General features: G+C 42.0%; 1 protein-coding gene across 1 annotated transcript in view; it reads left to right on the forward strand.

Annotated features, from left to right (window-relative positions):
- LOC115106746 (proline-rich protein 12-like) overlaps window positions 1–23,304 on the forward strand; it is a 49,371-nt gene extending 26,067 nt beyond the window's left edge. The window contains 11 exon segments of the mRNA XM_029629775.2: window positions 103–778; window positions 4,315–4,642; window positions 4,644–4,824; window positions 4,955–5,071; window positions 5,624–5,754; window positions 6,215–6,651; window positions 7,423–7,542; window positions 12,537–12,634; window positions 21,088–21,219; window positions 21,412–21,507; window positions 21,963–23,304. Coding sequence (XP_029485635.2) covers window positions 103–778; window positions 4,315–4,642; window positions 4,644–4,824; window positions 4,955–5,071; window positions 5,624–5,754; window positions 6,215–6,651; window positions 7,423–7,542; window positions 12,537–12,634; window positions 21,088–21,219; window positions 21,412–21,507; window positions 21,963–22,097 — 2,451 coding nt within the window. The 3' untranslated portion in view covers window positions 22,098–23,304.
- The last annotated feature ends 802 nt before the right edge of the window (window positions 23,305–24,106 follow it).

Consider the following 24,106-nt stretch of genomic DNA (forward strand, 5'->3'; position numbering starts at 1 on the left):
ATGTGACAATATTACCCTTCTTAGTTGGTAAAATGAAGAGTGGAAAGCAGTATTTCCCCTCTAATCTATTCCCGACCCGCTCCCTCTCTGTCTCGCTCTCAGGTGGAGGAGAAGGATTCGGAATCTAAGGCAGGCTTCATGGCCTCCTTCATGGACTTCCTCAAGTCGGGAAAGAGACCTCAGGGCTTGGAAATGCCTATGGGAATGGAATCAGGACATGGTGACACCTCACCTCTCAAATGTGGCGGTCTCTGTCCCTTGTCCCCAGTGCCGCCTCCATTCGGGGAGGGTGAGGGCAACGGCGGCCTGGCCCTGGTTGGCTGCCCCAGCCCCTGCAAGCGCACCCTCGATGACGAGCTGAAGAGGAACCTGGAGACGCTGCCCTCGTTCTCCTCGGATGAGGAGGATTCGGTGGGCAAGAACCAGGACCTGCAGAAGAGCATCTCCTCAGCCATCTCGGCTCTCTATGATACACCGCAGCTGGCCTTCCAGCCTCCTCCTCCCCCACCCCAGTCCCAACCCCAACCCAGGCAGGCCCAGCACACATCGACCCCTCTGCAGCCCCCCACCCTCAGCCCCCAGACCCCCTCACACACCCCTCACACCCAGCTCCAGGCGGCCGAGCCGGCTGTACTACAGCGAGAGGACCGGGAGATGGAGGAGAATGATGATGATGAGGAAGAGAGGAAGATGGGAGGAGGGGGTAATGAGAGTGAAGTGAAGGTTATGGAAGAGGAGGCGCCAGAGTTTGAAACACTTGGTGCACACAAATTAGAAGGTAAGGGAAATACCGGGCCGATACAGATCATATTGATGATATTTTGTTGTCGATGATTGCCAATGCCAGTATGGCAAAAGGAGAAAAAAAACATGTCCTTGCGAGGTGAGGGGATCAACTGAGATTGCAAATAAAACCTTTGTCATATTTGGATGACAAGTTTTTAATAAACGTTGCACAGTGCAGCATAAAATGTGGCAAGCAACCACTTAGTAGTAGTTTCCCACATATTTACTATTTTGGCTCAGATGTAATAGTATAAAATATTGTACCATAATATCTGAGCCCCTTGACTTTTTCCATATTTTGTTGTGTTCTAAATTGGATTAAATTGTTGTTTTTCTCAGCAATCTACACACAATACCTCATAATGACAAAGCCCCAGAATAGCCCAGACATTTTTGCAAATGTATTGAAAATAAAAAACGATCACATTTACCTAATTCAGACCCTTTACTCAGTACTTTGTTGAAGCACCTTTGGCATCGATTACAGCCTTGAGTCTTCTTGGGTATGATGCTACAAGCTTGGCATTTCTATTTCTTTCATCGCATTCCCAGTGGGTCAGAAGTTTACATACACTCAATTAGTATTTGGTAGCATTGCCTTTAAATTGTTTCACTTGGGTCAACTGTTTTGGGTAAACTTCCACAAGCTTCCCACATTAAGTTGGGTGAATTTTAGCCCATTCCTCCTGACAGAGCTGGTGTTACTGAGTCAGGTTTGTAGGCCTCCTGGCTCGCACACGCTTTTTCAGTTCTGCCCACAAATGTTCAATAGGACTGAGGTCAGGGCGTTGTGATGGCCACTCCAATACCTTGACTTTGTTGTCCTTAAGGCATTTTGCCACAACTTTGGAAGTATGCTTGGTGTCATTGTCCATTTGGAAGACCCATTTGCGACCAAGCTTTAACTTCCTGACTGAAGTCTTGAGACATAATTTTCCTACCTCATGATGCAATCTATTTTGTGAGTGCACCAGTCCCTCCTGCAGCAAAGCACCCCCACAACATGATGCTGCCACCCCCGTGCTTCACAGTTGGGATGGTGTTCTTCAACTTGCAAGCTTTCCCCTTTTCCCTCCAAATATAATGATGGTCATTATGACAAAACAATTATATTTTTGTTTCATCAGACCAGAGGACATTTCTCCAAAAGTACGATCTTTGTCCCCATGTGCAGTTGCAAACCATAGTCTGGCTTTTTTATGGCTGTTTTGGAGCAGTGGCTTCTTCTACATTCAGGTTATGTCAACATAGGACTCGTTTTACCCTGGATATAGATACTTTTGTACCTGTTTCGTCCAGCATCTTCACAAGGTAATTTGCTGTTGTTCTGGGATTGATTTGCACTATTCACACCAAAGTACATTCATCTCTAGGAGACAGAACGCTTCTCCTTCCTGAGCGGTATGACGACTGCGTGGTCCCATGGTGTTTATACTTGCGTACAGATGAACGTGGTACCTTCAGGCATTTGGAAATTGCTCCCAATGATGAACAAGACTTGTGGAGGTCTTGGCTGATTTCTTTTGATTTTCCCATGATGTCAAGCAACGAGGCACTGAGTTTGAAGGTAGGCCTTGAAATACATCCACAGGTACACCTCCAATTGACTCAAATTATGTAAATTAGCCTGTCAGAAATTTCTAAAGCCATTACATAATTTTCTGGAATTTTCCAAGCTGTTTAAAGGCAAAGTCAACTTTACTGTATGTAAACTTCTGACCCACTGGAATTGTGATACAGTGAATTCTAAGTGAAACAACCTGTCTGTAAACAATTGTTGGAAAATGTACTTGTGTCATGCACAAAGTAGATGTCCTAACCGACTTGCCAAAGCTATAGTTTGTTAACAAACATTTGTGGAGTGGTTGAAAAATTAGTTTTAATGACTCCATCCTAAGTGTATGTAAACTTCCGACTTCAACTGTATGTGTATAAGGTATTTGATTTTTTTATATTTAATAGATTTGCAAACAAGAACCTAAGAACCTGTTTTCACGGTGTCACTAAGGGGTATTGTGTGTAGATTGAGGAATAATTTAAAAATATATATATTTCAGAATAAGGCTGTAATGTAACAAAATGAGGAAAATGTCAAGGGGTCTGGATATTTTCCGAATGCACTGTATATAGTGAATATAAATACATTTCAAAGATTATACTGAATTACAATTCATCAGTCAATAAAAATGAATTCCTTAGTCCTTAATCTATGGATTTCTCATGACTGCGAGTACAGATACGCATCTGTTGGTCACAAATACCTTAAAAAGGTCGGGGTGTGGATCAGAAAACCAGTCAGTATCGGGTGTGACCACCATTTGCCTCGTGCAGCGCGACACATCTCCTTCGGAAAGAGTTAATCAGGCTGTTGATTGCGGCTTGTGGAATGTTGTCCCACTCTTCAATTGCTGTGCGAAGTTGCTGGGTATCAGCAGGAACTGGAATACGCTGTCGTACATGTCGATCCAGAGCATCCCAAACGTGCTCAATGGGTGACATGTCTAGTGAGTATGCAGTTCATGGAAGAACTGGGAAATTTTCAGCTTCCAGGAATTGTGTACAGATCCTTGCGACACAGGGCCGCACATTAGCATGCTGAAAAATGAGGTGATGGTGGCGGGTGAATGGCAGGATCTCATCATGGTATCTCTGTGCGTTGAAATTGCCATTGATAAGTTTCAATTGTGTTCGTTGTCCGTAGCTTATGCTTGCCCACACCATAACCCCACCACCACCATGGGCACTCTGTTCACAACGTTGACATCAGCAAACCGCTCTCCCACACGACGCCATACACATGGTCTGCAGTTTGAGGCCGGTTGGACGTACTGCTAAATTTCAAACGGCTTATGGTAGAGAAATTAACATTCAACAGCTCTTGTGGACATTCCTGCAGTCAGCATGCCAATTGCACTCTCCATCAAAACTTGAGATGTGGGGTTGTGTGACAAAATTGCACATGAGTGAGTGGCCTTTTATTGTCCCCAACACCTTTTATTGTCCCTGTATAATCATCATGCTGTTTAATCAGATTCTGAAATGCCACACCTTGTAGCTGAATGGATTATCTTGACAAAAGAGAAATACTCACCAACATGGATGTAAACAAATTTGGGCACACTTTACATCTTGCGTTTATGTTTTTGTTCAGTGTAGATAATATATCTATTTTTGGAACCAGGAAAAAACGTTCCCCTTCTCATATCTTACAAGACTTTTCTTCATATTCTTGTTGGTTCAGCTCATGCCCCATTTTTCTTCTAATTTATTTTCAGGAGTTAGCTCATGACAAATAATTATTTTAGCCTGTGGCTGTGCTGTTGCTGTACAATTCTGTCCTTGAATTGCACACAAAGTAAAGAACTGAGTAATAGAAACGTTATGATGATAGTTCTAAAAGTTTGAACTGAATGATATTAAAGGCCCACAACTGTGATCTTTACAGCTGTTTTGGTTCATTTAAATTATACCGTATATACCTATTGATTCTTGAAGAAAATTACATGAGCACTTCTCTCCATTTTCCAGCTTCCCTCCCAGAGTCCCAGGAGGCACCAGTCGCACCCCCACCTCCCTCCGCCTCCCCCGCTCAATCCTTCTCTCCCTCTCCCCCGCCTTCCCCCTTACCTCCCCTCTCTCTCCCTTCATCACCCCTGCCGCCACAAGAAGAAGCACAACAGCAGAAGTCCCAACCTCTGAGCCCCCTCCCTCCTTTCAATCCCTCCCCTCTTCATCCTGCTCACGCAACCCTCCCTCTCTATCCCTCCCCTCTTCATCCTGCTTCTGCCACTCTACCTCTCTCCTCCCCGCTTCCTCAGTCATCCCCGGCCACGGATATCCCCAAGTACTCACCGGAGCCCCGCGTCCCCGGAAGAAGCCCCTGCCTCTCAGGTCACCTCGCTGCACGTGGCTCAGAAGCAGGAGGATGCCGCCATCGCCGGAGAGAGCGAGGAGGATGAGAGCGAGAGCGGAGGTGAAGGCATTTTCCGAGAGAGGGACGAGTTTGTGGTGCGTGTGGAAGACATTGCAACTATGAAGGTATTTGTGTGTAAAAAATACATCACTAATCAACAGTTTGTCAAAATAGTCCATCTGTTCCGTTAAGTGTGTGAGAGTATGTGTGTGTTCAGTATGTGATGTATTGACTCCCTCACCCCTCAAACCCTAGCTGGCCCTGAAGACCGGTCGAGAGCCTCCCCCCATCTGGAGGGTGCAGAAAGCCCTGCTGCAGAAGTTCAGCCCTGAGATCAAGGACGGAGAGAGGCAGTTCTGTGCCACCAGCAACGTGAGTCAGTCCGTCTGTCCACCAAACACATGACTGTCACTGCTCAATGTCAACACAGCATGTATGTTACTGTCTATCAACAGAGGGCACGCAACGGAAAATGTTTTAAAACATTTTGTTAAAATGAAATTAAAATTCTCTACCTGATTCAGTACCATTTCCTCCATTTAGTGCCTAATGAACACGACCCTGATGATGTCTGTCTATGTGTGGTTGTTTGTTGCATTACAGGTCGTCTTAGTTCTCAGAAGAGTGCTTATATCATATTAATGTGATTCCTGATATCTAAAATGCCCAAACTGTTTCTAGATCAGCACTTGTACTACTTTGCCTTTTTAGATTCTAACAAATGGACAGTGTGGTCCTGGTCCTAGATCAACACTCCTAAAGTGAGACACTTTATGACTGTGGAACCTGATAACCTGTGCAGCACAACTGCAATAAAGATTAACCTGGGACAGGCCCATTGATTTGTGTGGATCCCAAGATAGGTACTTATTGAACAGCTACTCATCAGGTATCCAAATAAACAAAATGGCTACTCTTCCTCAGTATCTGGGCTATTTTGGAGATGCCAAGAGGCGGTACCAGCGCCTGTACGTCAAGTTCCTGGAGAACGTTAACAAGAAGGACTTCGTGAGAGTGTGCTCTCGACGACCCTGGCACAGACCATCTGGACTGAGGTACCCATTAGGGTATTTATTCAATTCTAATCTAGACATGTCCAGTGTTTTTTGTATGTCTTCACTTCTCAAAGTTATTCTTCCACCTTGTCATTGAACAATCCATAAGACAGTACTGTCTGAAAGATATGCTTGGAAGGTTTATTACTTGCACCTCTCAAATATACATTTCGGAGAGTGCTGTCCTGTTGAATGTCCATGGACAATGTTTAAGAGGAAAATACTAGCCTAAAGAGCTAACATGGTGTTTGCACTTTGATCTAGCCATCCAGAGTGTTCCAGAAAATCTGAAGTAGCCAGCATACTGAAAAATGTAGCAAGCTAGAGGGTGCGAGGGCATAACCCCCCACAAAATGAGGGTTAGTAGTCAGCTATTTTGCTGGCAGAGGGTGCTTATGGAACTGGCCATCTGAAATATTGTTCCGTTCTCTTTATTCAAATCTCCACTCGTCTTCAACAGGCGACAGGCCCTCCCCAAAATAGCGTCCCCGCCTCCCACCACCCTGACCCCGCCTCGAGCCGAGAGGGAGCAGCGAGTGGCACTGCCGCGTGAGCCAGTGCAGCGCGAACCGAGGGAGAGAACAAGGGCAAAGAACGAACAGCGAGAAAAGGCGACCGCGGGGTTGAAAGAGAAGCAGAGGGAGAAGGAGAGGAGGGTGCAACTATCTCAGGAGAAGCCTGAGAAACGGGCCGCCGCGGTGGCAACGATGGAACGAGGGAAGGGGAAAGAGGAGAAGAAAGGAGGAGTGGAGAAAGAGAAGATGGAGTGCCCTCCCAAGTCGAAGCCAGCCAAGGTCAAGGCAGAGCCTCCTCTGAAAAAGAGGAAGAAGTGGCTGAAGGAGGTCCCCTCTTCATCTGATTCAGACTCGTCCGAGGAGGCAGCCAGTGAGGATGAGAGTGAGAAACCATTTTGTGCCTATAAGGGCCAGTTTCCCAGACACGGATTAAGCCAAGTCCAGGACTAAAAAGCATTCTCAATGGAGATTCTCATTTGAAATATCTTTTTAGTCCAAGACTAGGCATAAACTGTGTCCATGAAAGTAGCCCATAATGTTTTTGATACTTTGTGAACCCATTTTGTACCGATTTATTGATAGCTACACCATACATACTATATAGTGCACTACTTTTGACCAGAGCCCCGTGGGCCCTGGTCAAAAAGTAGTGCACTATAAAGGGAATAGGGTGCCAATTGGAATGTAGACCATATCTGTTTAGCCTATAAGTATGTGTTTGTGCATTCAAACTGGGTGGAGGGATTATGAGATGTTCGGGGGAGTAATAGGTGTCTGTGTCTGCCCTCAATGAATGGAATAGAATGACTCAGGAGGGGAGACAAAAAGAAATTCTGTCAGGAATGTATTTGGCAATTGGGTAGAGAGGCTGTGTGTGTAGTGTTGTCACGATAGGAACACACAATGCAGACTACACTATTTTTTTTCCTTTATGAATTGTACTGTATGTTACATAATTGTGTGCAAAAGCTTGGAAATGCATTATTATTTTTTTACTTTGAGTTACAACATAAGATAACATTATGCCCATCTTCCTCAGTTTCCATACCATAATACGCCTGAGTATTTTGATACAGGTGGTTTGCCAACCCTATGTATGTGTTTGTGTGTGTGTGTTGTCTAAACCCTGTATGTGTGTGTAACCTCTGTGCAGTGCCAGTGCGAGGTGGGGTGAACAACCGGGCCATGCGCGAGATGTTCAGGAGCTATGTGGAGATGCTGGTCAGCACGGCCCTGGACCCCGACATGATACAAGCCCTGGAGGATACAGACGGTGAGAGCCCAGAACACACACACACACACACACACACACACACACACACACACACACACGACCCTGGACCTCGACATGATCCAAACCCTGGAGGCCAGACATTAAGAGCAGAACACAGTCAATTTCAAGGAATATAACTTTTTTATTTTATTTTGATTCGGAATAAATTAAAATGTGGTACTGACTCACCCATGGCTTGATGATTTACCATTGTCTCAATGAAGAGTTCGATGAGCTTGTGCGACATGCACGTACAGATACAATTCAGCTAGAGTTAGCGGTTGGTGGTCAAGAAATATCCACCTCGTAGTACGGATGAAGCCTGTGTTGTAATGTACACCTAACTAAATCTGGCTAGTTAGAAAACCCTGAGTGTAGATCTAGCTTCCTTCGTTGTACTGCCCCTTCCCATTTAAACCATTGAAGTTCAAGGCCGACCGCAGTACTACAGGCATTGTTTGCAGAAAACAGGATCTGCTTCGTGGTCAATTTTCGTATAAAAAAAAAAAAATTAAAAGATGATTTTTGTACCAAAAATTGCTTCTAATACACAAGATGTATAGTATGTCCTTGAACTGATTTATTTAAAAATGGCACTCAGAAGAAGTTAATAATAGTTGCTAATGGAAGCCTGCAGTACCCCAGTCAGCCTTCAACTTGAGTTACTCAAAGAGAAGGGGCAGCACTGAGCAAGTCTGCAACGTCACTTCCTGGAGTAGCTCAAACTGCGCATGTTATGTCTCCATGAGACGCCATTTTAAGTCTTCATTTGGCTTCAATGCGCGATTGAGTCTTCAAATAGGAATGAATGGTGTCATGTGATCGATGGTTTTGTCCATGCATATACTGAACAAAAATATAAATGCAACAATTTCAAAATGTTTACTGAGTTACAGTTCATATAAGGAAATTAGTTGAAGAACCCGAATGTGGAGGTCGTGGACTGGCGTGGTTAGACTTGGTCTGTGTTTGTGAGGCCAGTTGGACGTACTGCAAAAATGGTCTGAAACGATGTTGGAGGCAGCTTATGGTAGAGAAATGCAATTCTCTGGCAACAACTCTGGTGGACATTCCTGCAGTCAGCATGCCAATTGCACGCTCCCTCAACTTGAGACATCTGTGGCATTGTGCAGTTTTGTCACACGACACATTTTAGTGGCCTTTTATTGTCCCCAGCACAAGGTGCACCTGTGTAATGACCATGCTGTTTACTCAGCTTCTTAATATGCCACACCTGTCAGGTGGATGGATTATATCTTGGCAAAGGAGAAATGCTCACTAAAAGTGATGAAAACAAATTTGTGCACAAAATTTGAGAGAAATAACCTTTTTTTGCATATGGACATTTCTGGGATCTTTTATTTCATCTCATGAAACATGGGATCAACATTTTACATATTTTTGTTCAGTGTTTGTGTATATAGTCATTAGTCATTGCAAGAGGTATTTTGTTGACCAATAAGAAGGCTGCTCCATTAGTATACAATTTTGTGTGGGCCCAATAAGCATTTTGGGGAAACAGTGTTTCACAGTGCTGTCATTCCACTATTACTGTAGACATATATAAAGGATGTTTTCTGAAATTACAATGCAAAAATATTACATAGCTCCTTTAATCAAATGTTATTTTGCGTTAAATAGTGATATTCTAATGCATATCACAGTACACATTTAGTAATGACAGGATGCATTTGAAACTTCACAAGCAGTAAAACTTTTCTATGACTTAATGCGTTTACATTTTTTGGATAGGAGTGGGTTAAAATGACTTGTGCATTGATAAGCACACGAAAGACGACACTTCTAATAGCCTAGTTCCCACCATAGCCAGCTGTATTTGCAGGATAACCTTTCATTTTGATTTCGGCAAAAAATATTACTATTTCAGCGTTGTCTCAATGAAGACTTTGGCGTTCGACTATCCACTTTCAACACGAATGCGCAGTTACAAGCTGGCTCGAGTTAATGGTGGTTGCATGATACATTTCCACCTTCGTAACATGGATGAAGCCTGAGCTGGAATTTTGAAGCTAACTGAAGCTGGCTAGGTTTAGAAAATCATGAAAAGATCTAACTATCGTCATAGAACACCCCTCTGGACCCAACATGACACAACACACACACACGTACTCGGCCCTGGAGGACACTGACAGTGAGAGCAGAACACACTCACTCACACAGCCCTGGACCCCGACATGATCCAAACCCTGGAGGACACAGAAGTTGAGTGCAGAACACACTCATTCACAAACACACACACACACACTACCAATATTTTGTAAGAACAGCTGTATCTAACATACAATGCACACCAGTTGACCTGGGTCATATTCATTAGACAGCAAATGGAAGAAATTGGACTGAAACAGGGTGGGACTCTTTGGAAGTTGTTCAATAGGAAATGTTACAAAACATTCAACTTTCTCCATGATGTGTCCTAATGAACAGGGCCCTGATCAGGAGTGTGAAAAGTTACAGAATGTCCAGATAGACATATATTGTGTAGAACAGATACGATTATCTATCATGATAAAATTGGGAATCATGTCTGATATATTCATAACATTCAGAATGTTTCACCTCACTGAATTATACCCCAGTAGCATCTAGGGAGTTGGAGTTAGTAACTTACCCGCCATTCTTTGGGACAAATCCTAACTTTACTGTGCCCTTTGGGGCAGAGAAATGTTTGCAAATCTGAAGGAATGGACATACAGTTGAAGTCGGAAGTTTACATTCACCTTAGCCAAATACATTTAAACTGTTTTTCTCAATTCCTGACATTTAATCCTAGTAAAAATTCCCATTCTTTAGGTCAGTTAGGATCACCACTTTATTTTAAGAATGTGAAATGACAGAATAATAGGAGAGTGATTTATTTCAGCTTTTATTTCTTTCATCACATTCCCAGTGGGTCAGAAGTTTACATACACTCAATTAGTATTTGGTAGCATTGCCTTTAAATTGTTTAATTTGGGTCAAATGTTTCAGGTAGCCTTCCACAAGCTTCCCACAGTAAGTGAATTTTGGCCCATTTCTGCTGATAGAGCTGGTGTAACTGAGTCAGGTTTGTAGGCCTCCTTGCGCACACACACTTTTTCAGTTCTGCCCACAGGTTTTCTATAGGACTGAGGTCAGGGCTTTGTGATGGCCACTCCAATACCTTGACTTTGTTGTCCTTAAGCCATTTTGCCACAACTTTGGAAGTATGCTTGGTGTCATTGTCCATTTGGAAGACCCAATTGCGACCAAGCTTTAACTTCCTGACTGATGTCTTGAGATGTTGCTTCAATATATCCACATAATTTTCCTACCTCATAATGCCATCTATTTTGTGAAGTGCACCAGTCCCTCCTGCAGCAAAGCACCCCCACAACATGATGCTGCCACCCCCGTGCTTCAAAGTTTGGATGGTGTTCTTCGGCTTGCAAGTCTCCCCCTTTTTCCTCCAAACATAACGATGGTAATTATGGCCAAACAGTTCTATTTTTGTTTCATCAGACCAGAGGACATTTCTCCAAAAAGTACAATCTTTGCCCCCATGTGCAGTTGCAAACCGTAGTCTGGCTTTTCTATGGCGGTTTTGGAGCAGTGGCTTATTCCTTGCTGAGCGGCCATTCAGGTTATGTCGACATAGGACTCGTTTTACTGTGGATATAGATACTTTTGTACCTGTTTCGTCCAGCATCTTCACAATTTCCTTTTCTGTTGTTCTGGGCTTGATTTGCACTTTTCGCACCAAAGTACGCGCACAGAACTCCGCTCCATCCTGAGCGGTATGATGGCTGTGTGGTCCCATGGTATTTGTACTTGCGTACTATTGTTTGTACAGATGAACGTGGTACCTTCAGGCATTTGGAAGTTGCTCCCAATGATGAACCAGACTTGTGTTGGACTACAATTTTTTTTCTGATGTCTTGGCTGATTTCTTTTGATTTTCCCATGATGTCAAGCAAAGAGGCACTGAGTTTGAAGGTAGGCCTTGAAATACATCCACAGGTACACCTCCAATTGACTCAAATTATGTCAATTAGCCTATCAGAAGCTTCTAAAACCGTGACAGAATTTTCTGGAATTTTACAAGCTGTTTAAAGGCACAGTCAACTTAGTGTATATAAACGTCTGACCCACTGGAATTGTGATACAATGAGAAATAATCTGCCTGTAAACAATTGTTGGAAAAATTACCTGTCTTGCACAAAGTAGATGTCTTAACCAACTTGCCAAAACTATAGTTTGTCAACAAGAAACTTGAGGAGTAGTTGAAAAATGGGTTTTAATGACTCCCAACTTAAGTTTATGTAATTTTCCAACTTCAACTGTAGGTCTTGCATTATGCCAATGCTTTGTGAGAAAGTACAAGTTGCCTCATGGTTATCCCAAGTTGAGGACTTGGCCCTAAATCATTCTGATTAGGAGTTAGATGTATTTGATAGAAAGGGTCACTGTTGCATGATTTACACAATTGCGCTGAACTTGTTAGGCCTGGTTATGCATTCACCTTTAATTGCAGGAACAAGGTTATTAGAAAGTGTCTGATTCAGCAGTTGCTTTGTGCTCATTTGTGAAAAGCAGCTAGTGTGGTCATGTCAGCTGTAATATGTCAGTAAAGAGTTTTGTAAGGGCCCAACGCTTCACGTTAAATTGAACGTAAACTGTACTGTTCTAAATGACCAGTTGAAGAAAGTTGTGGTTATGGTGGCTGAGAGATCAATTGTTTGGTATTTTGAGATTTCAAATGGTCAAACCCCTATTGATCAGGCTACACCATGCCACACACACCAAACAAGAGCAAACATACCTTTAGGAATGTTGAAGAGCAGTGCACACTGTTGTAGGAAAGTGTGCCGTTCAGTACAAACCGTTGAGGATTGTATTAAAATATTTCATCAACTGAATATGCCCCTGGTTAGTCTCCCCAAGGTTTGGAATGATTGAGAGCCTTGTGAAACATATCCATTTAATAATGTTTTGCTCTCCATTGGTTCCCTCAGATGAGCTGTACCTCCCCGGGATGAGGAAGATTGACGGCATCATTGTGGAACAGAAGAGGAGGCTGATGAGGAGAATTAACATGGGTACTCAGCACCAGGTAACCTGCTTTGAATGTACTCTGTGTGTGTATATACAGTACCAGTCAAATGTTTGGACACACTTACTAATTTCAAGGTTTTTCTTTATTTTTACTATTTTTCTACATTGTAGAATAATATTGAAGACATCAAAACTATGAAATATCACATGAAATCATGTAACCAAAAAGCGTTAAACAAAATCAAAATATATTTGAGATTCTTCAAGGTAGCCACCCTTAGCCTTTTTTTCACACCTTTATTTAACCCGGTAGGCAAGTTGAGAACAAGTTCTCATTTACAGTTGCGACCTGGCCAAGATAAAGCAAAGCAGTTCGACACATACAACAACACAGAGTTACACATGGAGTAAAACAAACATACAGTAGAAAAATAAGTCTATATACAATGTGAGCAAATGAGGTGAGATAAGGGAGGTAAAGGCAAATTAAAAGGCCATGGTGGCGAAGTAAATACAATATAGCAAGTTAAACACTGGCTGACTTGGTAGATTTGCAGTGGAAGAATGTGCAAAGTAGAGATAGAAATAATGGGGTGCAAAGGTGCCTTGATAACAGCTTTGTACACTCTTGGCATTCTCTCAACCAGCTTCACTTGGAATTCTTTTCCAACATTCTTGAAGGAGTTCTCACATTTGCTGAGTGCTTGTTGGCTGCTTTTCCTTCACTCTGTAGTCCAACTCATCCCAAATCATCTCAATTGGGGTGAGGTCGGGTGATTGTGGATGCCAGGTCATCTGATGTAGCACTCCATCACTCTCCTTATTGGTCAAATAGCCCTACCACAGCCTGGAGGTGTGTTGGGTCATTGTCCTGTTGAAAAACAAATGATAGTCCCACTAAGCGCAATCCAGACGGGTTGGCGTGTCACTGCAGAATGCTGTGGTCGCCATGCTGTTTAAGTGTGCCTTGAATTCTAAATAAATCACAGACTAAGCACCATCACACCTCCATGCTTCATGGTTGGAACCACACATTCGGAGATCATCCGTTAACCTACTCCGCATCTCACAAAGACAAGTTGGTTGGATCCAAAAATCTCAAAAGACGGACTTCCACCAGTTTTATGTCCATTGCTCGTGCTTCTTGGCCCAAGCAAGTCTCTTCTTTTATTGGTGTCCTTTAGTAGTGGTTTCTTTGCAGAAATGTCACCATGAAGGCCTGATTCATGCAGTCTCCTCTGAACAGTTGATGTTGAGATGTGTCTGAACTCTGTGGAGCATTTACTTACTTGGGCTGCAATTAACTCTAATGAACTTTTCTGCAGCAGATATAACTCTAGGTCTTCCTCTAGGTCCTCATGGGAGCCAATTTCATCATAGCACTTGATTTTTTCAATTGCACTTGAAGAAACTTTAAAAGTTCTTGAAATTTTCCGGATTGACGGACCTTCATGTCTTAAAGTAATGATGGACTATCGTTTCTCTTTGCTTATTTCAGCTGTTCTTGCCATAATATGGACTTAGACCTATTTGGTAAAAGACCATCTTCTGTATTAGAGGTCGACCGATTAATCAGCATGGCCGACCGATTTCAAGTTTTCATAACAATCGGTCATCTGCATTTTTGGGCGCCGATGACATTGCATTCCACTAGGAAACTGCGTGGCAGGCTTGACCACCTGTTACACGAGTGCAGCAAGGAGTCAAGATAAGTTGCTAGCTAGCATTAAACTGATCTTATAAAAAACAATCAATCTTCATATAATCACTATTTAACTACACATGGTTGATGATATTACTAGTTTAACTAGCTTGTCCTGCGTTGCATATAATCAATGCGGTGCCTGTTAATTTATCATTCAATCACAGCCTACTTCGCCAAACGGGTGATGATTTCACAAAAGCATATTTGTTGCAGGAATGTACCTAACCATAAACATCAATGCCTCTCTTAAAATCAATACACAAGTATATATTTTTTAAACCTGCATATTTAGTTAAAATAAATTCATGTTAGCAGGCAATATTAACTAGGGAAATTGTGTCGCTTCTCTTGCGTTCATTTCACGCAGAGTCAGGGTATATGAAACAGTTTGGGCTTGCCTTGCTCGTTGCAAACTAATTTGCCAGAATTGTACATAATTATGACCTAACATTGAAGGTTGTGCAATGTAACAGCAATATTTAGACTTAGGGTTGCCACCCGTTCAATAAAATACGGAACGGTTCTGCATTTCACAAAGAATAAAAGTTTTGTTTTAAAAATTATGGGTTCCAGATTTGACCATATTAATGACCAAAGGCTCGTATTTCTGTGTTTATTCTATTATAATTAAGCCTATGATTTGATAGAGCAGTCTGACTGAGCGGTGGTAGGCAGCTGCAGACTCGTAAGCATTCATTCCAACTTTCCTGCATTTGCCAGCAGCTCTTAGTAATGCTTGAGGCACAGCGCTGTTAATGACTTCAAGCCTTTCAACTCCTGAGATTAGGCTGGCAATACTAAAGTGGCTATAAGAACATCTAATAGTCAAAGGTATATGAAATACAAATGGTATAGAGAGAAATAGTCGATGCATCATGATTCCTATAGTAACTACAACCTAAAACTTCTTAACTGGGAATATTGAAGAACTGGGAATATTGAACCACCAGCTTTCATATGTTCTGAGCAAGGAACTTCAACATTAGCTTTCTTACATGGCACATATTGCACTTTTACTTTCTTCTCCAACACTGTGTTTTTGCATTATTTAAACCAAGTTCAGCATGTTTCATTATTTATTTGAGACTAAATAGATTTTATTTATTTATTATATTAAGTTAAAATAAGTGTATATTCAGTGTTGTAATTATCATTATTACAAATATATACAGTTGAAGTCGGAAGTTTACATACACCTTAGGCAAAAACATTTTAAACTCGGTTTTTCACAATTCCTGACATTTAATCAGAGTAAGAATTCCATGTCTTAGGTCAGTTAGGACCACCACTTTATTTAAGAATGTGAAATGTCAGAATAATAGTAGAGGGATTTATTTAAACTTTTATTTCTTTCATCACATTGCATCAGAAGTTTCATACACTCAATTAGTATTTGGTAGCATTGCCTTTGAATTGTTTAACTTCTCTGGGATAGGTGGGACGGTAGCTTCCCACCTGGCCAACATCCAGTGGAAATGCAGAGCGCCAAATTCAAATAAATTACTATAGAAATGTAACTTTCATGGATTCACACATGTAATACACCAAATTAAAGCTACACTTCAGCCAAATTGGTAGAATTTCAAAAAGTCTTTATGGCGAAAGCAAACAATGCTATTATCTGAGGACAGCACCCCAGCAAGCAAACACAGACGATCATATTTCGACCCACCAAGCTCGACACAAAATGCAGAAATAAAGATATAATTCATGCCTTACATTTGACGAGCTTCTTCTGTTGGTACTCCAATATGTCCCATAACCATCACAAACAGTGATAAACAGTGTTCAATACCGGAGGAAAACAAAGTGTAGCGAGCTTTCAGGTCACACATCTCTAACAAAGAGTACACTTCCCTCTACCCTCGTTCTGAACAATGCTGCTACTTCATTTCTCAAAGGGAAAAACCTCAACCAATTTCTAAAGACTGTTGACATCCAGTGGAAGCGATAGTAACTGCAAGCAAGTCCCTTAGAAATCTGGATTCCCAATGAAAACCCATTGAGAAGAGTGACCTATCTGAATTGTTTGGCCTCGGGGTTTCGCCTGCCAAATAAGTTCTGTTATACTCACAGACATGATTCAAATTGTTTTAGAAACTTCAGAGTGTTTTCAATCCAAATCTACCAATAATATGCATATCTTAGCTTCTGGGCCTGAGTAAGCAGGCAGTTTACTTTGAACACGCTTTCCATCCGGATGTGAAAATACTGCCCCCTATCCCAAATAAGTTTTTTAACTTGGGTCAAAACATTTCGGGTAGCTTCCCACAATAAGCTGGGGGAATTTTGGCCCATTCCTCCTGACAGAGCTGGTGTAACTGAGTCAGGCTTGTAGGCCTCCTTGCTAGCACATGCTTTTTCAGTTCTGACAACAAATTTTCTATAAGACTGAGGTCAGGGCTTTGTGATGGCCACTCCAATACCTTGACTTTGTTTTCCTTAAGGCATTTTGCCACAACTTTGGAAGTATGCTTGGGGTCATTGTCCATTTGGAAGACCCATTTGCGACCAAGCTTTAACTTCCTGACTTTATTTCATCACCAGCAGCATACCACCCTGCATACCACTGCTGGCTTGCTTCTGAAGCTAAGCAGGGTTGGTCCTGGTCTGTTCCTGGATGGGAGACCAGATGCTGCTGGAAGTGGTGTTGGAGGGCCAGTAGGAGGCACTCTTTCCTCTGGTCTAAAAAATATCCCAATGCCCCAGGGCAGTGATTGGGGACACTGCCCTGTGGAGGGGGACGTTAAACGGGTCTCCTGACTCTCTGAGGTCATTAAAGATCTCATGGCACTTATCGTAAGAGTAGGGGTGTTAACCCCGGTGTCCTGGCTAAATTCCCAATCTGGCCCTCAAACCATCACGGTCACCTAATGATCCCCAGTTTACAATTGGCTCATTAATCCCCCTCCTCTCCCCTGTAACTATTCCCTAGGTCGTTGCTGCTAATGAGAACGTGTTCTCAGTCAACTTACCTGGTAAAATAACAAATAAATAAATGATGTCTTGCGATGTTGCTTCAATATATCCACATAATTTTCCATCCTCATGATGTCATCTATTTTGTGAAGTGCACCAGTCCCTCCTGCAGCAAAGCACCCCTACAACATGATGCTGCCAACCCCGTGCTTCAAAGTTTGGATGGTGTTCTTCGGCTTGCATGTCTCCCCCTTTTTCCTCCAAACATAACGATGGTCATTATGGCCAAACAGTTCTATTTTTTTTTTCATCAGACCAGAGGGCATTTCTCCAAAAAGTACGATCTTCGCCGCCATGTACAGTTGCAAACCGTAGTCTGGCTTTTTTATGGTGGTTTTGGAGCAGTGGCTTCTTCCTTGCTGAGCGGCCTTTCAGGTTATGACGATATAGGACTTTTTTTACTGTGGATATAGATACTTTGTGAAGATGCTGGAGGAAACAGGTACAAGGTCCTTTTCTGTTGGTCTGGGATTGATTTACACTTCGCACCAAAGTACGTTCATCTCTAGGAGACAGAACTCGTCTCCTTCAGCAGCTGCTTGGTCCCATGGTGTTTTTACTTGCGTACTATTGTTTGTTTGTTCGTTCAGATGAACATGGTACCTTCAGGCGTTTGGAAATTGCTCCAAAGTACGAACCAGTTTTGTGGAGGTCTACAATTTGTTTTCTGAGGTGTTTGCTGATTTCTTTTGATTTTCCCAAGCAAAGATGCAGAGTTTGAAGGTAGGCCTTCAAATACATCCACAGGTACACCTCCAATTGACTCAAATGATGTAAATTAGCCTATCAGACGTTTCTAAAGCCATGATGTAATTTTCTGGAATTTTCCAAGCTGTTTAAAGGCACAGTCAACTTAGTGTATGTTAACTTCTGACCCACTGGAATTGTGATACCTTGAATTCTAAGTGAAATAATCTGTCTGTAAACAATTCTTGGAAACATTACTTGTGTCCTGCACAAAGTAGATGTCCTACCTGACTTCCCAAAACTATTGTTTGTTAACAGGAAATGTGTGGAGTGGTTGAAAAATTAGTTTGTGACTCTAACCTAAGTGTATGTGAACTTCTGTATAAAAATCGTCCGATTAAATCGGTATCGGCTTTTTTTTGTTCCTCCAATAATCGGTATCGGCGGTGAAAAATCACAATATGTCCACCTCTATTCTGTATACCCACCCCTACCTTGTCACAACACAACTTATTGGCTCAAACACATTTAGAAGGAAAGAAATTCCACAAATTAACTTTTAACTGGGCACACCTGTTAATTAAAATGCATTCCAGGTTACCTTATGAAGCTGGTTGAGAGAATGCCAAGTGTGCAAAGCTGTCATCCAGGCGAAAGGTGGCTACTTTGAAGAATCTCAAATATGAAATACATTTTGAATTAACATTTTTTTGTTACATGACTCCATATGTGTTATTTCATAGTTTTGATGTCTTCACTTTTATTCTACAATGTTGAAAATTAAGAAAAACCCTGGAATGAGTTGGTTTCCAAACTTTTGACTGGTACTGTGTATATACAGTGCATTCGGAAAGTATTCAGACCCCTTGACTTTTTCCACGTTTGGTTACGTTACAGCCGTCTTCTAAAATGTATTTAATCGTTTTCCCCCTAATCAATCTACACACAATACCCCATAATGACAAAGCATGAACAGGTTATTCTCTTTTTTATATATTTTTTATTTTATAAAAAATAAACTGAAATCACATAAGTATTCAGACCCTTTACTCAGTATTTTGTTGAAGCACCTTTGGCAGCGATTACAGCCTTGAGACTTTTTGGGTATGACAGTACAGGCTTGGCACACCTGTATTTGGGTAGTTTCTCCCATTCTTCTCTACAGATCCTCTCAATCTCTGTCAGGTTGGATGGGGAGCATCCCTGCACACCTATTTTCAGGTCTCTCCAGAGATGTTCGATGGGGTTCAAGTCCTGACTCTGGCTGGGCCACTCAAGTACATTCAGGGACTTGTCCCGAAGCCACTTCTGCGTTTTTTATTTTTTATTGTGTGTGCTTAAGGTTGTTGTCCTGTTGGAAGCTAACCCTTCACCCCGGTCTGAGATTTTAAGCTTTCTGGCGCAGGTTTTCGTCAAGGATCTATCTGTACTTTTCTCCGTTCATCTTTCCCTCTATCCTGACTAGTCTCCCAGTCCCTGCCGCTGAAAAACATTGGGCTGCCGTGCCTTTTTCTGAGCAGTGGTTTCCGTCTGGCCGCTCTACCAAGACCTGATTGGTTGAGTGCTGCAGAGATGGTTGTCCTTCTGGAAGGTTCTCCCATCCCCACATAGGAACTCTGTCAGAGTGACCATTGGGTTCTTGGTCACCTCCCTGACCAAGGCCCATCTCTCCCGGTTGCTCAGTTTGGCCGGGTGGCCAGCTTTAGGAAGTCTCGATGGTCCCGAACTTCTTCCATTTTAGAATAATGGAGGCTACTGTGTTCTTGAGACCTTCAATGCTGCAGAAATGTTTTGGTACCCTTCCCCAGATCTGTGCCTCCACACAATCCTGTCTCTGAGCTCTATGGACAATCCCTTTTGACCTCATGGCTTGGTTTTTGCTCTGATATGCACTCTCAACTATGGGACCTTTATGTAAACTAGAGGTCGACCAATTATGATTTTTCAATGCCGATACCGATTAGTGGAGGACCAAAAAAAGCCGATACCAATTCATCTGCCTATTTTAAAAAAAACTTGTAATAATGACAATTACAACAATACTGGATGAACACTTATTTTAATTTATTTTAACTTTTGACTGGACTCCAATCAACATTTTATTCATTTTAGAATAGTGTTTTTGTAAAATGGTTAAATTAAAATATCAATCTACACACAATACCCCATAAAGACAAAGCGAAAACAGGTTTTTGAAATGTTTGCAAATTTATTAAAAATCAAAAACAGAAATGTTATTTACATAAGTAATTCAGACCTTTTGCTATGAGATTACACTGAGTGTACAAAACATTAGGAAAACCTAGTTGCACCCCAATTTCCCCTCAGAACAGCCTTAATTCGTCGGGGCATGGACTACAAGCTGTCAAGCATTCCGCAGGGATGCTGGCACATGTTGACTCTAATGCTTTCCGCAGTTGTCAAGTTGGCTGGATGTCCTTTTTGAGGGTGAAAAACCCAGCAGCGTTGCAGTTCTTGACGCACCCTTATACCGGGTGTGCCTGGCACCTACTACCATACCCCGTTCAAGGGCACTTAAATCGTTTTGCTTGCCCATTCACCCTCTGAATGTCACACATACACAATCAATGTCTCAATTGCCTCAATGCTTAAACATTATTCTTTAACCTGTCTCCTCCCTTTCATCAACACTGATTTTAAAGTAGATTAATTAAGTGACATCAATAATTGTATTTTTATTTTACCTTTATTTAACTAGGCAAGTCAGTTAAGAATAAGTTCTTATTTTCAATGACGGCCTAGTGGGTTAACTATCTGTTCAGGGGCAGAACAACAGATTTGTACCTTGTCAGCGCGGCGGTTTGAACTTGCAACCTTCTGGTTACTAGTCCAACGCTCTAACCACTCGGCTACCCTGCCGCCCCAATAAGGGATCATAGCTTTCACCTGGTCAGTCTGTCATGGCAAGATCATGTGTTCCTAATGTATTCTTCACTCTGTGTATGCTTCTCTGGCCATCTGTTGTATGTATTTGTTTGCAGGATTCTCATGAATTTACATTTGATATTTGTTTTATAGAATATTATGTTTCTATTTAACCTCAAACGTTCTAGCCTTTTCAATATTCAAGGTCTACCTTTCATTCTGTCCTTCCTATTTCTCTCTCTCCACCTATTTAGGATACCCTGCACACGTACCCTCAGATGGCGGGGGACCCCCTGGACTCAGGAACTGTGAGGGTGCGGTTCAGTGGGGAGGGCTACAACCGCAAGACTCTCAACAGAGTCAAGAAGAGCCTGCCCAAACCACAGGTGTGTGTTTGTTGGTAATTCTGTGTGTGTGTGTGTTTGGGGGAGGGTGGGGTTGGTTGTCCATCTCTTATAAGTTGATAGTGTGTGTGTGTGTATTCCCATGTCGTGCTGTTGAACCTTGATTAGATGTGTCGGGGGGGGGGGGTTCATATGTTTTTATACTATTAGAATAACCTCTCTGTCTTCCGCCAGGACCTTAAACTGTCAACAGAGTCATGTCGGATCTACAGCCTCTATCACTCCCTGCATCATTATAAATATCATACTTTCTTACATTGTAAGAAAGAGGTAAGGACATCCGACCTGTATTTTATACTATTGTAATAGGTATTTAAATATGTTGCGATATTTAAATAGCATCGAGAACAGTTCTTTAAAAATATATATATTTACCCAGCAGAAATATTAGTCCATCTTGTTTGATTCCCGAACCACTGCTTAAAGACACAAGCTTATATTGTTCCAATCAACACACAAGAGATGTAATATATAGTGTTTTATATGTCCCATGCTTACATAGTCAACTAAATTAAATTCATACTTCATTGCCAATCAACAATAGTTGATAGGAATTCTAAATATTTTGTTTATATTAATATTGTGTTTCCCCAGCATACATCAAATATTGTTTATTCCTTGGGTAGATACGCCATAGCCTAGACATGAACTTCTATTTTTCAAATAGACATACTATTACCATAGTCAAAACATATATTGTGCTTATATTCTGTCTTCCCTGGCAGACCAACACTATAGAGCAGGCAGCTGAGGACCCTGGGCAAGAGGAGGTGGTGCAGCAGTGTATGGCCAACCATGGCTGGCTGGACACCCTCTTCAACTCCTTCATCGAGCTGCTCACACTCAGCACCAAAGCCTGAGGGACAGACCAAGGGGAAAGAATACAGAAAGAAAGCGGGAAAGCCAAAGAACATAAGGCACAGAAACTAGGGCCCCAGAAACAGGTTGGTGAACGAGTGGAAACGAGGGAATAGAGTTGTATAGAGGCCCCATCCCACCTGGAGTCGTGTGGGTCTGAGGGACAACTTGAAAGGCCACTCTAGGAACAAGAGGGTTGGTAGGTGTGACCTTGGAGAGTGAACTCTCCTTAGTTGCTCAATTACTAAAATATAGAATTACTTGACCTTGAGAATGGATGATGACCCCACAGGTGCTGGGGTCGTTCCTGATGGGCCAAGAGAGGAGACTGACCAATCAGGAGACAAAGACTGACATTAGGGTCACAGAGAAAAGACAAGGCAGATGGATGAGGTATTGCACCAAGTTACAGAGGATTGTCATACTGACATTGTAAAACGGTGTCAGTCCCAAACAGTTCAGAGAGAATCTATTACTGTTTCGTTTTTACATAAATTATCTTTTAAAGACTCTAACGGCTTTTAATGAGTGGACGTGGGCGAGAATGCTTTTTAAAACATTGTCTTAGAGGAGTGCAGTGTGACTATATGGGAACGGATGCAACATAAAGGTGTTAATTCTCGCTCGCTCTATGCGACAGTAGTCGGCAGTACCGGCGCGCTATGTGGTAGTATATAAACACATTTGTATTATTTATGAGGTTTTTAATATAAACTCTCACAAGTGCTGGGATGCCGCCTTAGCATTTTAAGTAACATTTTTCACAGGTTATACATAAAATCGTACACCCACATATCCGAGCTGTCTTCCTTTTTTTTTTCTATACAAAAGATTTGAGGACGAGACGAAAACATGTTATCAACTATGTCTGTAAAAGGGGAGAATGGGAGAGTATATTTGAAATGTAGACATTGTAGTGCATTAGTTCATTCATCAGAATCATGCAGGTTAAAAATGAAAGAAACTAATAACCATATCCAGTTCCCTTATACACGAGTGGTTATAAATAAGTAATATTTAAAAAGGAAATAGTCATTTCAATTTTATTAGTTTGATATTTGGGCATATTACTATGTTTCCAAAAAAAAGTCAATCAAATTTTCCTTCGATAGAAAGTCTTTGTGTAAATATTGTACAGTTCTTGACACATTGTTTTCTTCTGTACATTAACCCTGTATTTGAAAAACAAATAAAACCGGCAAAGAACAATTTGTTGTTGAAATCAATGTATATGAAATGCAACAACTCCTCCACTATGCTGATCCTCAACACTGGAGCATAACAAGGGTGCCTGCTCAGCCCCCTCCTGTACTCCCTGTTCGCCCATGGCTGCGTGTCCACGCATGTCTCCAATTCAATCATCAAGATTGCAGACAACAACAGTCGTAGGCCTGTTTAACAACAACGATGAGACAGCCTACAGGGAGGAGGTGAAGGCCCTGGCAGAGTGGTGCCAGGAAATTAACCCCTCCATCAACAAAACGAAGGAGCTGATTGTGGACTTCAAGAGACAGCAGAGAGCAGGTGAAAAGGTTTAAGTTCCTCAGCGTACACGTCACTGACAGCCTGAAATAGTCCATCCACACAGACCGTGTGGTGAAGAAGTTGTAACAACAGCACCTCTTCAACCTCAGGAGACCTGTTCACCCCACTACCTTCTAGAACACAGGTGTCAATCCCTTTCTACGGAGGGCAGAGTAGAGTGTCTGCGGGTTTTCGCTCCCTTGTACTTGATTGATTGAATTAAGTTCACTGATTAGTAAGGGAACTCCTTACCTGGTTGTCTAGGTCTTACTTGAAAGTAAAATACAAAAACCAGCAGACATTAAGCCCTGGTCTAGAAGGTAGAGATAGTACAGGTGCATCAAAGCTGGGACTGAGACTGAAAAACAGCTTCTATACTCAGACATCAGTTACAAACGAAGCATGTGTTGAGTGAGTCCACCAGATCAGAGGCAGTAGGGATGACCAGGGATGTTATCTTGTAAGTGTGTGAATTAGACAGTTTTCC

This window comes from Oncorhynchus nerka, linkage group LG23 (assembly GCF_034236695.1).
Source record: "Oncorhynchus nerka isolate Pitt River linkage group LG23, Oner_Uvic_2.0, whole genome shotgun sequence".
Classification (NCBI taxonomy): domain Eukaryota; kingdom Metazoa; phylum Chordata; class Actinopteri; order Salmoniformes; family Salmonidae; genus Oncorhynchus; species Oncorhynchus nerka.